Source organism: Pollicipes pollicipes, unplaced genomic scaffold (genome assembly GCF_011947565.3).
Source record: "Pollicipes pollicipes isolate AB1234 unplaced genomic scaffold, Ppol_2.1 Scaffold_4002;HRSCAF=4701_pilon_pilon_pilon, whole genome shotgun sequence".
In the NCBI taxonomy this organism is placed as follows: Eukaryota; Metazoa; Arthropoda; class Thecostraca; order Pollicipedomorpha; family Pollicipedidae; genus Pollicipes; species Pollicipes pollicipes.
This window is the reverse complement of record NW_023596420.1, coordinates 4,081,647-4,098,964: the sequence shown is the minus strand read 5'-3', so window position 1 is coordinate 4,098,964 and position 17,318 is coordinate 4,081,647. Positions and strand designations below refer to the sequence as shown.

The following is a 17,318-nucleotide window of genomic DNA, read 5'->3' as shown; positions in this document are numbered from 1 at the left end:
GCTACACTGCTCCCAAATATCTCTTCCACGCTGCGCGAATAACCCAGGTCTCTTCATGACTGCTACAGTATACCACGGTCTGCGCCAACACCGGCTTGAGCATGTCAAGTAGCCGTCATGACTGCTTCAAACGTCGCTCTACAATCGTGCCTTCGAGCATTTCCTCCACACTCCGATATTGTGCCCACCGCTGCCCACAGGTCTCTGGAGGAGTGCGGTTACATCGAGTCGGGGTTGATTTCCGGTGCAATATGGATGGTCGTTGAGCGTTTGTCATGGCATCAGCTGCCCACGCGACGGTAGCGCTGTGCAACAGTCCCGGGTTGAGGGTGATGCCAATGCCGACGTCCACCGTCAGTCACTGCCCTGTCGCCTCGTATCCATCTGGTATTGTCAGACGAGACATGACCAGACGAATGCACATTGTATTTCCCGCGCAACGTAGCTTACAGCAAGCCTGCACCGAATACCGCGGCGGAAAGCCATAGTGCACGAGCGGAAGCTGGTGCGCCTCTCCGCCACATTATCATCAACGTCGTTCCAACTCTGTCCGTCTGAAGCGATCAAAACCGTGCACACAGACAACAAGCTACCTCTATCGACAAACGCCTGGACAACAGCGCTCAGAGAATAGCAACACCTGGACTCGGAAGCATCGCCGACAAACGGAATGTACAACATCAGAAGAGGTAACCAACACGCGCCATGGACGCCTCTTGCGAACAGCTTGCCCCGACGCTGTACAGCAAAACGTGCAGAACGAAACTACTCGGAACGATTTCGTTGATAGCAGCGAACGTCGAAACGTCCATTGAACTGCAGATCAGTCTCATCACATGCCTACATCCGGCGGCAAAAGACGTCTTGAGAAACCGACACACCATGGTGGACGGCGGGTCACAACCGACGCGACGAAATATGTGTCGGCACCGCCTGCTCACGTGCCCGAGAACCGATTCCGATACCGACGCGGCACACCTGCGGGTGTCCAACGCGGCCGTTCGGCGGCGCTGGCCCTCCGCCGTCCCCGGAAGCGTCCCCGGCGCAGGAGAATATCACAGGGCGAGCCCGCCTCATCGGCCGCGCTCGGCGCTACCGGCCGAGCGACCTGCGCGCCGCCGCCGCTCGCCGCCGCCGGCTGCGGCTGGGCGGCCCGCGCCGGCCGCTCACACGGCCGTGTCGGTGGGCGCCGTGCCGTTGTTATGCTGGGCGGCGTCGGCGGCTGGCGGCGCCTTCTGCTCAGGGGCGGCGCGCTCGCCGGTCTCGGCGTCAACGGGCGCGCCCGCCTCCTGACGCCGGCTGACCTCGGACACTGAAAGCCCGAGACAGCACGATAAGGCGTCACTCACGGCCGTGACCCTGCCGACCACCGCCGGCAGAGCTAAGTTACAAGTCCAAGTGAGGGCCGGCTCACGCCCGGTGGCGTCAAATTTGTCAGCTGGGAACGAGCTGGCCAGCAGTCCCAGCAGCTCTCACAGCTGGCCAGCTGTCTCGTCACCCCTTACAACTGGCCGGCGCTCGAGGAACGAGGATGGTGCTGACCTGGCCGAAAGGGGATTTTAAACACCAGGAGACCCGTAGACCGTCACCATCAACGTCCTTTTGTGTCATTCCTGCCTCTAAGTAGTGGAAGGCACAGTCCTTAGACGCTAGTCCGTAGGTGAAAAGCCAGGGCGAGCTTGACTGCGTGCCACATCCGTATACCTCAGCGTGTGATGTTTAACTCATGTTGTTGAATATCCAGAAGTTGTTTCGGTTACACAACAAGGAATTATAACAAAGATTCACCCAAATCATAGGCAGTGATGTCAAAAAATAACTACGGTGATGATGACGCGACTGGTCCTTGTCAAACGCATGGAGTCCTTCGATCACCTTTGGCACATTTGTTGGTTCTTACTGCCTGCGTCGTGTGACGACTTACTGTCCCAACGACAAGCTGCTGTGGCACACAGGCTAGAAGAACCAGAGGGAGTGAGGAGATGGAAAGGAAAGGGCGATGTGGAAGGAAGGATTGTAAGAGAGAGAGAGAGACAGAGAGAGAGAGAGAGGGAGAGGAGAGAGAGGGAGAGAGGGAGAGAGAGAGAGAGAGAGAGAGAGAGAGAGAGAGAGAGAGAGAGAGAGAGAGAGAGAGAGAGGGAGAGAGAAAAGCAGAGAGCACGATCAAGTCACTAGCGGCTCTAAGCAGGCTTACCGTTAGTAAGCTAGTTTGCAGCAGGGTAGCGATGTTTGCAGGCTGTGGAGTGTTACACGCGTGCTGCAAGCTAGAGAGCTGCGGGCGGTCGCCGACGGTGCATACCACACTGATCCGTTCGTCCGCTCCTCATGCACGTGCGGCCCCCGCCCAGCTTCAGCGTGTGGCACCAGCGGGGATCCGTTCGTCCGCTCCTCATGCACGTGCGACCCCCGCCCAGCTTCAGCGTGTGGCACCAGCGGGGAGCCGTTCGTCCGCTCCTCATGCACGTGCGACCCCCGCCCAGCTTCAGCGTGTGGCACCAGCGGGGATCTGTTCGTCCGCTCCCCATGCACGTGCGACCCCCGCCCAGCTTCAGCGTGTGGCACCAGCGGGGATCCGTTCTTCCGCTCCTCATGCACGTGCGACCCCCGCCCAGCTTCAGCGTGTGGCACCAGCGGGGATCCGTTCGTCCGCTCCTCATGCACGTGCGACCCCCGCCCAGCTTCAGCGTGTGGCACCAGCGGGGATCTGTTCGTCTGCTCCCCATGCACGTGCGGCCCCCGCCCAGCCTTAGTGTGTGGCACCAGCGGGGACCCGTTCTTCCGCTTGTAATGCCCGTGTGGCCCTCGCCCAGCCTCAGCGTGTGGTACCAGCGGGGCTTGACACGGCATGCACATACTCCATCAAACTTTCGCCCTCCGAGCACGTAGTCAAACAACGCAATCACGTCAAATTTATTGACCGGGAACATTTGATCAACGCTGAGCGAAGCAAACCAACAAACTTGCAAAGCGCCAGAATGAATCTATGTTCGTTATATACAAACGCAATATATATACAAACGGAAGTGTAAGCGCCAGAACCGAGCCATATGATCCTTACATGCTTGCCAAAAAAGACATTCCCGTTGGATGGCACCTCACTGCATCCACATTCATTCACCGTGAGCATGCGTTCGCAGTGACATTCAGTCATGCATTGGAAGCGGCATGCGGTAAACGCGTCGCTTCCAGCGTTATGCTGGCTCGACTAGCACACTCGCGCTACTGTAAGCCCCATCTCCAGCAGGCAGCTTACGGTTAGTCTACAAGAGAGCGTGAAATAGGAGTCTTTGTCAGCAATGATGATGTTGAGAAAGAGGTGGTAAACAACGATCAAGGCGGGTACAATTGCCTCCACGTCCACTCCGACCGGGAGCCGGGAGCACAGAATCCGCACACGCCTCACACGATCACATCGCATGTTGCAGCGGCAAGGCCGCGCCGCCGGCTGTCCGCTGGCAACATCAGAGGCCGCACGAGCTCACGACGTGAGCTACAACGAGCTATAGCTAGCATGATCCAGACCATGAGACACGAGTGGTCATCCCTGGATGGTCTCCTGTTTCTCTCCCGCATTGTATCATGTCATGTGTTGTATAACGTCACTGCGCGTCAGTTTAAGTCGCTAAAAAGCACTCAGCTGCGTATGATCGCTTGTTTCAGGTGCCTGGCAGGTTTGGCGGGTTCACAACTTCTTCGTAACATGTACAGCACTAAAACTGCACTTACAACTTCCGTGCCCGCTGTCCGTCCAGCTCTGGGTGACCCATATCCAGCCTGCACTACACACGTTCAGTACTTCCCACCCGCTTAGTCCTGCCTACCGCGCCCATGACACCTAATTTATCTGCTGTCCGCGCCCCATGCGGCGGTTGCGGTTACACTGATGAAACCCCGGCGCTGAGCGGGTCCGATGGGATGGCGGGCGAGGACGAGAGGCGTGCCGACAGCTGAGCTCTCAGCTGGTCCGGCATGACGGGCACGCCGCCGGCCGGCGGCTGCGACAGCGGACGCACCGCCTTGGGAGGCAGCGGCGGCGGCGGCGGCAGCGGCTCCGCGGGATACGGGATGCCCAGCTCCTGGTACGAGTGCGGGCTGGCCGGCGCCGGCTGGGCTGGCCAGAACGGTGCCGCATCGTGTGGCGACGGCGGCGGGAGGGGACCGCGTGAGCGCGCCGCCGACCACGGCCTGGCCGGCGGCTCGGCCCGCGGCTCGGCCGGCGGCTCGGCCCAGCGCGGGTGCACCCCGGTACTGGGGAACAGGATGGGCGAGATGGGGGTCGGCGGGGTCAGCGGCAGTGAGCGCACATCCGGCGCGCCAGCTGAACTCAACGAGCTAGGGACGATGGAACGCGGCGGGAAATCTAGCTCCTCAATGGCGACGGCGCCATCGTCACTGGAGAGCGGACGTGAGGCGACAGGCGGAGCCGGCTGGACCGCGTCCCCCGGCGCCGCCTCGCTGGCCGGCGCCGGGCTCAAACTCTCCGCCTCGTCAGGCACACCAGCCGGGGCGTTATCGTTGGAGTATGTCACCTCCTCCTGCCCTTCGCCGCCGTCAGCGGCATGGAAGCGCTCTCGATTCGGCCGCGAGCTCAGACTCTGCTTTAGCTGCTGGTAACTGGTCGGCAGACCCCCGAAGCGAGAACGCGGGCGCGGTCGACTTCCGCCACCACCGCCGGCAGCGCCACCTGGTCCAGCGGCGCCGCGAGCGCCACTAACGCTGCCGGTGGACGCTCGGCGAACTTTTCTGGGCAGCTGGCTGGCTTGTTGTCTTGGGTTTGTGTTTCCCTTACCTGCAAAACACCACTTTCCACGGCTCCGCCCGAACGCCACCAGTCCGATGATGAGAAGCAGCACGAGCCCGCCTACGACGGCGCCAACAATGGCTGACGAGCTCATCACTGCGGCAGCAGGAGTACAGTGTGATGACTCGGAAACAAGACAACGAGAGCAGGGCAAGGTGTCACTCCTCGGACAAACACAGCAGGGCGCGCGGAAGCAGGGTGTATGCCCGGGCACAACGTGCATAAGAAGGGGCGAGTATCACTTCCCCGGGCAGGACATAGCAGCAATAGGGGCAGGGTGCGACCTCCAGACGCAGTATGTCGGCAGAACACTGTGCCCCCGCGGACGCGGCACTCAGGGGCATGTGATGGGTGGCACTCCTTGTACAGAGAACAACGGATGCAGGGGCACGATGAAACTCTCTGGCACAAAACTCGGTAGCAGACGCAGGGTGTCACTCATTGAACAAACACAACAGCAGCAGGAGCAGAGTTGAGTTACCGGACACGGTACGACAGCAGCGGGGTCAATTGAGTGAGCTACCGGACACGGTACGACAGCAGCGGGGTCAATCGAGTTGAGCTACCGGACACGGTACGACAGCAGCGGGGGCAATCGAGTTGAGCTACCGGACACGGTACGACAGCATCGGGGGCAATCGAGTTGAGCTACCGGACACGGTACGACAGCAGCGGGGTCAATCGAGTTGAGCTACCGGACACGGTACGACAGCAGCGGGGGCAATCGAGTTGAGCTACCGGACACGGTACAACAGCAGCGGGGTCAATCGAGTTGAGCTACCGGATACGGTACGACAGCAGCGGGGCCAATCGAATTGAGCTAACGGACACGGCACGACAGCAGCGGGGTCAATCGAGTTGAGCTACCGGACACGGTGCGACAGCAACGGGGTCAATCGAGTTGAGCTACCGGACACGGTACGACGGCAGCGGGGTCAATCGAGTTGAGCTACCGGACACGGTACGACAGCAGCGGGGTCAATCGAACTGAGCTACCGGACACGGTACGACAGCAGCGGGGTCAATTGAGTTGAGCTACCGGACACGGTACGACGGCAGCGGAGTCGAGCTGTACGCCCCGGATGCAAAAGAATTGCAGAAGGGACATGGAGAAACCTTTCAAACATTAAACAACACAGAGGGAAAGGATAAAACTCCTACATATAGCTCAGGAGCAGCTTATTCGGACGTGCCACTGGACACAGCATTAACTCCAAGAATTCCGCCTCGTTTTCGCGGAAGACGAGGCGTGATCCTTGGAGGCAACAAGCCAACAACAGGGACAGAAAACAGCCGTGACAGGACGCCACTTCCTGTGCAAGGCTGAGGCACGAACTCTGTATCATCTGAGGGTACTGCAAACGCGGGACAGGATACCGTCTCCCAGGTACGGTGCGGCCGAGGAGAAAATGCTTCCACCACAGCTCAGGAGCTTTCGGATGCAAAGGAAAGGTATTGTTTTCGGATATAACTGGGGCAGGGACATGATGCCACTCTCCGCACACGGCAGATGTGGGAAGAGAGTTGACTCTGGCAGGGGCAGGCGGAGGCGCGGTGTCGTCACGGAAACGTCAAAAACAGCAGAAGGTGCCCTTCCTGGCGCGCGAAGGGAGCCTGGACAGGATGTTGTGTCCCAGGCACCATCGGAGCGAAGGCCATTCTCCGCGCGGGACAAGAGCGACGATGACGCCAGTTGTAACTACCAGCGCCACGACGCAACAGCGATGGCATGGAATGCCACCCAGTGTGTGAGACGAAATCATGGACCGTGGCATTGGAATCACCGACAGCAGACGTGATGCGCATGCCAGGAAGCAATGGTGAAACCCACGGGTGTCATCGAGGTTGAGAAAATTTTTGCATGGGCCAATATTTGTACATGGAAAACAATGACATTTCTTAAGTGATTTTGCTGGCTGACAACCCCGATCACGTTCTTGATACGATTTGCTCAAATCAGACCACGTGGCCAGGCACTATCACCCGGATTCCAATAGCAATATGTGTCAGCTCACGATCAGGCGGGAACTAAGGCTATTGGAATGCTTGCTGTATCTTACAAATCGCGCGCTTGATGAAACAGCAGTGTCTTACTGAACGCCCATACTGGGTTCAGCGGCAGAGTAAAGCAGCACCCTTTTGACCAAAGGTTCTCTTGTCGAGACCAAAACAGGAATTCACAGGTTTAAAAAATAGGTGCTATAAGAATAAGAAATGCTTACTAAACCGCAGCTCCCCTACCCCTCCCCATACACACGATCACGCACGGGGTTACCGCACACCAATTGGTGAGGTAGATGACAACATATACTATGGAATGGGGCGGTTCATCAACTTAGGAAAGCTGGGCTTATCAAAACGCCTAGCTAGGGGCCGATTCAAAATACCTTACTTTGAGACGGAATGAAAATAAATGTGATGCCAAAAACGGCTTTTTGGTACCAGCATACACAAAACCAGCAAGACCAACAAACCTGCGTGCGTGCATATGGCGAACTGACGTTCTCAGTCGGGTGAGTGGCCTTACCTTGCGGCGGTGGTGCTGAGTCGGGCGCGTGGCCTTACCTTACGGCGGTGGTGCTGAGTCGGGCGCGTGGCCTTACCTTGCGGCGGTGGTGCTGAGTCGGGCGCGTGGCCTTACCTTGCGGCGGTGGGGCTGAGTCGGCCGCGTGGGCTTACCTTGCGGCGGTGGTGCTGAGTCGGGCGCGTGGCCTTACCTTGCGGCGGTGGTGCCGGCCCCGTCCCGATTGTGAACTCGAGCGCCGTCGGCCCCATCTCGTTCTCCAGCCGCAGTTGGAACGTCTTGGACTGGTCCTCCATCCGCACCGGGGCGATGGTGAGCGTCAGGTTGTATTTTCCCCTCTGGCCGTCTATCTGGGTAGCGGGGTCGGGCTGGTCAGGCAGGCCCACTGGCCCCGCAAGGCGTGCTGCCAACGCGGCGCGCTCCGTCGGGTTCATTGAACAGTAGACAGCTACAGAACACTGGAAAACTCGCTAGCCTTGTGACACTAGCTGATGGTCCTAAGGTCCACACTGTAAGCACAAGAAGACAAGCAAACACTAGTAGCAATTATACGTTAATAATGCCATATGACGCATATTATCATGACGTAATGAGGAGCACATTTTCTAAACAGAAAAGCCGCGTTATCTAGAATGCTCCTTTCCGCTTAAAAGTATACCAATAGTTATAAGTCAGCTTATTTAATCCTTTCTAATGTTTGCTTCAGTATCCTGAAATGTGGCACATCCTCTTTAATATTGTTCTCGTAAGTGGGCACGGAAGAAAGCTTCACGGACTCCGGTGGCCATCCCTACTAACGCCCCAATGGCAGCCAACAGTGATGACAGATTGCTTTCAAAAACATTTTTTAATGTCCTAGCTTTACTGGCTTTGCCATGCGCACCTACACTTTGCTGTTTTATTTGTCATTTAAATGCATGGCTATGGCATGCTCCATTTTGTTGCAGGCAGTGTCAGCTTTCCGAATGGTACGAGAACGATTCGGAATATATTTCACTGGAATTAAAGCCCTTAAGTCTTTGAAAATATCTGGAATAATGGACATATTCAGGAACACATGTGCATGTGGCAAATATATCCATAATGTGTACACAATAGCGTAAATCCTGGACGATGGAGACCCTTCGGCAGCAAATTTTTAGAGCTACATGAATATTCACAAATCAGAACACTACCGAAGACTACCAAAGGCATCGGCCCGACATCCGCCAACAGCCTGTCTGGTTGTCGGCCACTGGCCGGTATCTGCCGTCACCCCGCGTCGGCAGTGTTGGCGGGCGCCGCGGCTCTATCGCAGCCCACGGACAGGCGATAACGCCCACGCCCGCGTGCCACAGGTGTGTGACTCATCGGTATCGAACCGTTAACATGGCGGTCACTCTTGCCACTCATATGAATTCCGGCGGCTGAGCCATAGCGGGGTACACGTACATTTGTGACTCAGTTGACAGCCTTAGCGTCCCGGTCACTGATTCAGTGGCGATAAGGCACGCGAAAACACGCATTAGATGGAAGTATACACGTCGAGGTGGCCAAAAAGGCCGAGGCGCCGGAGGTGGAGCCCATAATCAAGAAATGCGCCTTTGAGGAGTGGCGATTTGGGCTGAAACATCGGCAGAGTAGGAGCACAGAGTTCGGTTTTTGACGGCTCACATTAGTGCTCGCTTTTGAGGTGTCTCAACAACAGCTCGACTGATCAAGGTGACATTGGGCTGCTTGAGCTTGCAGTTTGTCGACAGCTGACGTGCAAGTGTTAGTGGATCCCGCAGTGCTCACTTCCTGTCACGTCAGGCAAAGGGAAACGACGGAGTTATCAAACAAGCGCGCACAAACGTGCAAAAGCAGCGCTGTGACTCCGACCGGCCACAACAAGAGATCACTTCCAGCCTAAATGATAGCCGTTGCCGAAATATGTTAGATGCTCACCGGCCGGCTGACCACCAATGACGAATTTCATCCGCACAGTCCACAGGACCAAACCTAGCCGTCAGCGTCCAGCGCGCTGCTTCCTTCAACTAAGCCCCGCCGACGCCGGGCTCCCTGGCGGGTGGCTGTTTCCACGAGGAAGACAGAGACTCTGGACATCGTACGCAATGTGCATCAGATCCTCTTGTTGAGTGTTTCTGAAGGTCTGAAGCGGCTCTACAGCGAACATCATCAATCCCCGTGTACTTGTTATAGACTATTCTAGGCCCTGGCCTTGGCAAGCCAGATCGACGTGAAACCAGCCCACGAGGCTTTTATATCACCATACCAAGTGGTTTGAATGTGGATGGCAAAGCACCGACCATCTAGGCTGAACACGCGTCAGGTCCAGCCTAGACATCGCCTACAGTGATGTCAGAAGAACCTATCATTATGATGCCCGGCCGTTCTCGATTTGCGACTTCTGAGCCTCTCTTGTGTCTTGGTAGTGCGATGGGAGCGGCTGCGAGCCGTGTGTCGGTCGGTCATGCGAGAGCCACGGCGACGCTCAGGGAGTGCGTGCCGTCACCAGACCGGTCATGCCAGACCCACGGCGACGCTCAGGGAGTGCGTACCGTCACCAGACCGGTCATGCCAGACCCACGGCGACGCTCAGGGAGTGCGTACCGTCACCAGAGAGCCGGCCGTGAACCGTCCGTCCAGAGACTGACTCCCAGTCTGGACGAAGACGTTGTCGCCGATCTTCCAGGACATGGGCCCTGGCATGGGGTTGGCCGTGAAGCTCAAGGTGACCTGGCCCTCCTCTCCGGCCGTGAAGCCGTAAATCTTGCCGACGTTGTTTCCTTCAGGGCGATACGGAGCATCTGGAGGAGACACGGCAGCCGTGGTGACATGGTCAACATGACAGCAGGAATGACGACACACATTGGGTGATCCTCTAACGGGCGGCAGCTAGCGGACGTCACGCACAATCTCTAACAGGATGATTGATCAGTGAATCAATGCATTATCGTTTGCGTCGTTGTCTGCCAGTCGGCAGCATTATAAATGCACGCTAACCAGCTCGTAACTGTTATCGATACTGGATTAGGACATTACGTGGCCGAAATTTTCTCGGGGAAATGTCTGTTCAATATCTTCGACTTCCTGCGAATTCGAGGGCGATCACGTAAAATCGCCTGGTATCTAGCGCATAAGTTTTGGCTCAGGGTAGGGAGAGAGGACACATCCCCGTGGCCTTCTCCTTGGCTATGTCCCTGGTATTGAGCATTTTCCGCTTCCTCATCCAAACCCATCGGCTAAACCAGCAAAGCCTTTTGCAGATGGCCCATGTATCCCCAAAATATCCCAAATCAAACCATAACATTCCGGTTGGCAGTCCTGCTTTGAGCTAAGACTGCTTACGTGGGGCGCTGACGTCACTGCTCCACCGAATACATTTTCTATTTCAAAGAAGCACGACTATTCACAGCTTATCATACCGTGTAAATATGCCTGGAGGTCATTAGCACAAAAGAAACATGCTAACCGGCTTGGACCATCACGCAACCACAAAAGCTTAAGTTAGTCTGGTTCTGTGTAGTCATTATGTAGTCAGTCATATGGTTCCCTCTACTCCATTATTGCTGCAGCAGGATTTTATGTAGCAGTGGGTTTGGAAAACTTACGCGCGAGCTTATGATGAACATTTTATGGTGGGTTTAAGTGAGCTTGTTCCGTACCAGCATTGATGACTTCATTTCTAGAAACAGGATGGAAGAATATTGTGCTCCGCAGAGCATAACCATCAGCAGTATCCGACACAAGATCACCGGGATAACCAGGTAACATCACGCGGACACGAAAGCAAACATTTTAGCAATTGCGAGTTGCAAAAAAATTGCCAAAAATTCAATTCGCTCGCGATGAGGCCCATGGCATGCATCACATGACCCACAACGGCGTGTGGAGCCGCAAGTTGGGTCATCTGGTGGGTTTTTTGAGTCATCCAATTAAAGGGCTGCATGACCACGTGTCCGGTGGTCTCTACTGCTCCCAGGTCTGCTGAAGTGTCATCACACACAGCGAATTGTGAGGCAGGGGGGGGGGGGGGCAGCTCACACTGCACGTCGACGACAATGGCTTGCTCGCGGCTGTCCTGATCATCATAGCCAGCGTGGCTGGCCACGCAGCGCAGCTGGTCGCCGTTGTTCTCCTTTCTGAAGCGGTGCGTCAGAGTTGAGTTGGTGGTGACGAGCCCCGTGGCCGGGTCCTTGGTGTCCGTCACCACGACGCCTTCGTAGATCTGCGTGTTCTCCAGGTACCACTCGAGCTTGGCTTTCGGTCGGGCGCCGCTCGCTTCGCAAGTTACCGAGGTCGGCTGGTCGGCCGACGCCGTCAGCTCGAAGCTGCCGGCAGCAGCGCCGAGAAACTCCAGCCGGGACGGCTTCTCTGCCAGCAGCACGACAGCTATCGGTCAGAGGGCGTGGTCGGGAGCAGCATGGGGAGTGAGCGAGCGGAGACAGGGAGCACCAGCTGTGCTGCGGGTCCCCGGTCAGGGTGGAGTAGCAGCACGGCAGCTGTCGGTCAGAGAGCGTGTTTGGGAACACTGCCGGAGCCGAAAGTTGCATGTCCCGCATGAAGCGCACGTGGTTGTCACACCGTCAATATGAAGGGGTGGGGGCAATATAGCCAACATCAACAACGCTTTGGCTTTGGGTATGTGACGGTGCATATAACGAAAGACTTACTTAAAATTACTGCTGGAGTTACCCAGCCAATGATTTTTTAGAGGTGACCACACTGAAAGAGCACCGCAAAGAGTGTCAACCCCAGTTAGTGATGGGAAACGTAACGAGAGGGCGCCCCGCGGTTCCGCGGGGCACATGGCAGTGGGAGCAGAGCCACGGGGCACAGGGCCGTGGAGGGAGAGCCGCGGAACACATGGCAGTGGAGGGAGAGCCGTGGATCGTGGAGGAGGGGGAGGAGCTGATAGGACACACCGCACAGTAAACGGTTGGTGCGGGGTTGCGGTCACTTCATAAGTGTTGGAATAAACGCACATGTATGCACATCGATGATCAGGTGGGTTGTTTAAAACACGCACCGACTGATGCCAATGGAACTCGGAGCCCTAACGCATTAGCGGCATGAGGAGACTACACAGTCCAAGACCCTGCTGCTGACTATAGTCTATTGCCCGCATCTGCAATCCAAAGTGTGGTCTATCCAATTTTACGTAATGGGAACCAGTGGCAGGGTGTTATGGGCCCATTAACAGGTTTACGTGTTCACCGCCCATCCCGTTTGCGGCGGGTGTTCGATACATTGTGAGGAACATCGCGGCAGCACCTACCAGCGCAGGCAGGCTCGTAATCAGGCAAGCACAGAGCAGATGGAAGGTGGTCCCTTGGTCAGGGTAGCAGGAGGACGGCGGTCCCTTGGTGAGGACAGCAGAAACACAGCGGTCCGCTGGGAGGGCAGCAGAAGGACGGCGGTCCTTTGGTCAGGGCAGCAGGAGGACGGCGGTCCCCTGGTGAGGACAGCAGAAGCACAACGGTCCGTTGGTGAGGGCGGCAGAAGGACGGCAATCCCTTGGTCAGGGCAGCAGGAGGACGGCGGTCCCTTGGCGAGGACAGCAGAAACACAACGGTCCGTTGGTGATGGCGGCAGAAGGACGGCGGTCCCTGGGGCCAGCCACTCACGTGCGATCACCACCTCGGCCGCATCGGAGTTCGCTTGACCGCCGTTCTTCGTGTAAGGCGAACACGTGTACACCCCGTTGAACCGGTTGTCGACGTTGTTGAGCGTGATGGTGCAGTCCATATCGCTGTTTTTGTCACGAGCCGAGATGTCTAGGTTGCCCGGAACCTGCAGCAAACGGTTCGGAGAGTAAAGTAGTGACACCGCTGGTTCACCGTGTTCCCCTAAAGCAGCGGCGCAACGTATGACATTCCAATCGATGTATGCAAGAGAGGACTGCAGCCGCTCCTCTCCACACGAAGGGAGACGGGAGGTGAAGGCGGGCGAGGTCTGGCGGCATCACGCGCGGCGACCACGAGTGTGACTTGGCCTCTCCTGACTGTAACGGAAGAACGACTAGTCAGCCGAAGTCTCAAAGCGCTCGGTCTGCTCATGCCGACGACCCCTGGCTCCGGAGCCAATGCCGCCGTGCACGCACTGCAACGGCGCAGCTCTGGTGCCTGGCGTGAAGGGAGGACAAGAGCACGCTGCACTCGCCCGCTACAGGCCAACTGCAGCCTACGCGAGCTCACTCGATTGGATCCTGACGTGGTTCGGGATCGCGTGGGATAATAGCCTGTTTTCAACCTATTCAAGACGCGTGATGCAAGGCATGATGTCACGCACATTAGGGTGTGGTGGGGTACGATTTGTGGGTGATGAAGGTGTTTTGCCACCGTGTCGGTGGCAGGCCACCGTCTGCAAAAAGATAGCACGAAAATGGCTCGCAGTAAGCTCTATAGCACACATCGACTTGCGAATGGTCAGAAGCTTCTATGTGAAATGGTCGCATCATGAGGTATCGCAGACAATCCGCTGCAACCACGACAGCGAGCGCATAACCAACCCGAGTATCTGTACTGGAGCCGCCTGTGCGTGCTGACCACGCGGCTTTCGTTGCGTTCGCCTGCGCTCTCACCCTCCCCCCCCCCCCCCCCTAAGGTCGTCATTGTCTGACCGTTGGCAATCAAGCGATAACGAGCGCGTCGAGACGTGACCTCCAGGACTGATCACCCAGGGCAAGTCGGGATGGTCCGGGACACTTCGCCTAGTAGCAACGGCGGTCGGCGTGGCCCACGACGATTTTTGGTCACCTCGGCGCGAGAACGATGCAAAGGAACAGATTAGTCTTGGGACAACTGAAGGAACTCTTGCGTGTCATGTGGCGGGCTCGCAGTGATCATCATTATGTGGCCAGGTCGTGTACCGAGCTTGCGATTGAAAGTCGCTTGCAGTAAATGTTACATTACTTATAGCAGGAAGTGACGCGTCCGCTTAAGCGAGATCAGTTTTCAAGTTGGAGTCGTCTAATGATCAATGCGGTTCGTCCGAATGATAGTTTTGGTCGTGGCTATGGAATGATGGGTTACAGCTTATAATCTAATTAAATCATCTGAAACTCTGATAAGTTCGACCTTACTTTCCTCGTGAAGGATACTAATTTTCGAACAATACCAAAAGGCGCACTGCACACGGACATCTCGGCACAACGGCAACCAATGAAGTAAGGCCATAGGGAACTTTTGGGGGCCTTGCACACGTACAGCATGATTACCATTTCACGCCCCATAGCTAGAGATGCTTTATAAGCCCCTCCGAATAGCTTGCCACAGTCAGGATCTCAAACCCCGATGGAAGTCACTTGAGAAAGCTGAGACTGCTATGCGGCGGAAGGTAGCCCATCTTCAACCCAGATTCGACCCCGAATGAATTTGATGGCACAAATGTAGAACATCCCAATATCTTTTACGGGATCGCAAAACCCTGAACGAATGACACGTGACCTGAAAGCTCTCTGCTATCCAAAGACAACGGAGCACAGAAAATCCACCTTTCTTTTCTAAGGGCAAACTTGTAAAAAAGTATAGTGATGTCTAAGGGGTGGCCCCCACGAAAATCTTCAAACTCGTCTCAACGAGCCACCGACTGATGTGTATCAATCTGACTGAGGAAACCCTTCGGGCCAATGATATTTGGGGTTTTAAATCCCTCGGGGAACCTACTAACGGGGCTTTGCGCTTGCTTGACAGCAAACATAGGCTAAGTTGTATATCGATACAATGATCATCATAGCGAGTTAATCAAATCAGTAAGTCATCATTCTTTAGCGCTATGATGTTCATTCCAATGGCTACGAGTCATCATTTACGAATTAAGGATACCATGGGCGCCTTTGTTGATGCATAAGTTGACCAGCCATAACCAAGGACAAGTATGCTTTCTGACTAAACTTGCACTTAAAATTTTGAATGCACCATAGAAGCTTGCCAAAATCGCGGTGACCTGGAAGATCCATAGAAAGACGCTTCCGTCAACCTAAAGTATCATTAAACATCTAGCTTAGTTAAGTATAGCTAAGTAAGTGAACAATCCCGCTTTTAAGTTTCTAAGAGTTTGACCCGCTCAAGATTGGTGTCCAACGGGTTTCGTCGGCCAGATTGGCAAGTGTCAGCCGATGTTTCGATGAAATGATTTTGAAGAAAATCTAAGGGGCCGCCCATAGACAACTTTTTCTCGATCACCCATAACTTTCCCCGTAGACATTGGCGGTTTTGTTACAACGCACCATATCTGCCTGCGGGTCTGCCAAGCGTCCGCGATTTCGGCTAGATTTTGGGGTACATTCACATGCACATTCTTCTGATTTGGGGTCATGTGGGCTTAGTTATTTAAAAGCAACAATGCCCAGTTACGTGCAAGTCTAGAAAATTATGGGTTTACAGGGTTACCGCAGCCAGCAGTTTAAGAGGGTTGGAATGTGCCATGGTGGAACAGTAGGACGACTACCTATAACGGATCCACCGGCCCCCTTGTCCAGAGCCAGTGGGCACAGACACTGGACTCGAACAGAAGATGTTGACCTCGCACATTCTCCACAAAGTGCACCGGGTCATCGCCTGCCTGATAAAACAGGCACAGAGCAGAGCGCGGGCGGCGCAGGCACGGCTTGTTCGAGACCTCATTTCCAGCATGTTGTATGCAGACAGGCCGAAAATTCTATTATTGCTAGGTCTTAGGTGAGCCGTTGTCTTGTGGAAGCTCAACTATTGGCTCAGCCGCCGCAGGGGCGGACTAAGCTCTACTTCATCAGCCTTCCGCGCTTTGCTTTGCGACGACGACCCAATTTTCTGTATGTGGGTGTTTATGGAGGTGACTTTTCTGTTTGTAGGGACTTATGGAGCCTATTTTCCTGTTCGTGGAGGCTACCCTCAGTTCAAAATATACCAAAACCATGTAAACATCGCTGAAAATTGAGTTTCCATTTTGGTGGTCTTTTGGCCTTGAAAAAGTTGTTTGGATGTTCGGTGCGTTTTGACCGGTGATTTGGACAAGCAAAATTGGAAAACCCTTTATTATCTGCAACGGATAGCTACATGGCTGGCCCCAATCCAGCCTCTAGGCTGTTCTAGACCAGGGTGTCGGCAAAAGTATTCGAAAATAGAATGTATTACGTAAGTTGCTCAGTGCATTAGCCAGGAACATTGTACACACAGATAAGACGGCAGTATTAGCCTTATTCCTCGGCAAAACCAGGAGAATGGAGACATAGTTTGGTTGATATTTCGGCAACATGTCTTTATCGAAACTAAAGCAGAAGTGAATTAATTCACTTCTGCTGTTGTTATATTCGCATATGCTACATAATTTCGTTTACGAGCCTCTCAATCTGGAAGGTAAATGTGTCCGCTCTATAAGGAACTCTCGATACAGCAGCCCTTCTGAAAAAATGCGGCTCTGGGACGAGAATCTCAGCTGCAACTCTGCACTTTCTGCGATCGGGACCGCTGAACCATTTAACCTGAACTAGATTAAGCCAACCATATCGCTCACCTTTTAAAACGTCCCTTCACAATGTAATTCACGACATTTTTCAAGCGCTCGCGCAAGGACATTTTCAATAATACACCCTACACCTGTGAACATTACCCCATAAAAATGTCCAATGCAACATAACTTACAAGAAGATGTTATAGCTCATATAATACTGCCTTCTCCGATTTTGAGTGCTTAGCATATAAATGATGAAGATGCCTACTTCCACATACCAAGCATAAAAGGTGATTCATTTTGCATGCTCACGATGATTCCCAGCCATACGAGAGCCGTCTACCAGTAGGTGTCAGTGAGAGCACGCGCCCGCTGATCTAAAAGTCACTCACCATGTTGTTGAGGAACCCGGTGGCTCCGAGACCGAGCGTCTCCAGTTTCCAGCCACAAGTGACCGGTTCATTGGTGACGCACTCCAGCAGCACGGCATCACCCTGATGAACCACCGACAGCGCCTGTGGCTGAGCTTTGAACAGTCGGGCCAGCGAACCTGAGGGTCGAACGAGGTCACGTGTCACG

At 55.0% G+C, this 17,318-nt stretch overlaps 1 protein-coding gene across 5 annotated transcripts in view; it reads right to left on the bottom strand.

The window, feature by feature from the left end:
- LOC119093913 (cell adhesion molecule 3) overlaps positions 1 to 17,318 on the bottom strand; it is a 48,495-nt gene that overhangs the window by 10,825 nt on the left and 20,352 nt on the right. For 2 of the 5 annotated variants that reach the window (XM_037216927.1, XM_037216928.1), the window contains exons 2-7: positions 17,132 to 17,289; positions 12,935 to 13,100; positions 11,352 to 11,681; positions 9,918 to 10,114; positions 7,519 to 7,675; positions 4,790 to 4,897 (exon numbers count right to left, since the gene is read on the bottom strand). In XM_037216927.1, the coding sequence (XP_037072822.1) occupies positions 4,790 to 4,897; positions 7,519 to 7,675; positions 9,918 to 10,114; positions 11,352 to 11,681; positions 12,935 to 13,100; positions 17,132 to 17,289 (1,116 nt within the window). Of the gene's footprint in view, positions 1 to 1,279; positions 1,313 to 2,678; positions 3,261 to 4,789; positions 4,898 to 7,518; positions 7,676 to 9,917; positions 10,115 to 11,351; positions 11,682 to 12,934; positions 13,101 to 17,131; positions 17,290 to 17,318 lie in introns of those variants that run through there. The other 3 variants (XM_037216930.1, XM_037216929.1, XM_037216931.1) reach the window with 3 other exon arrangements.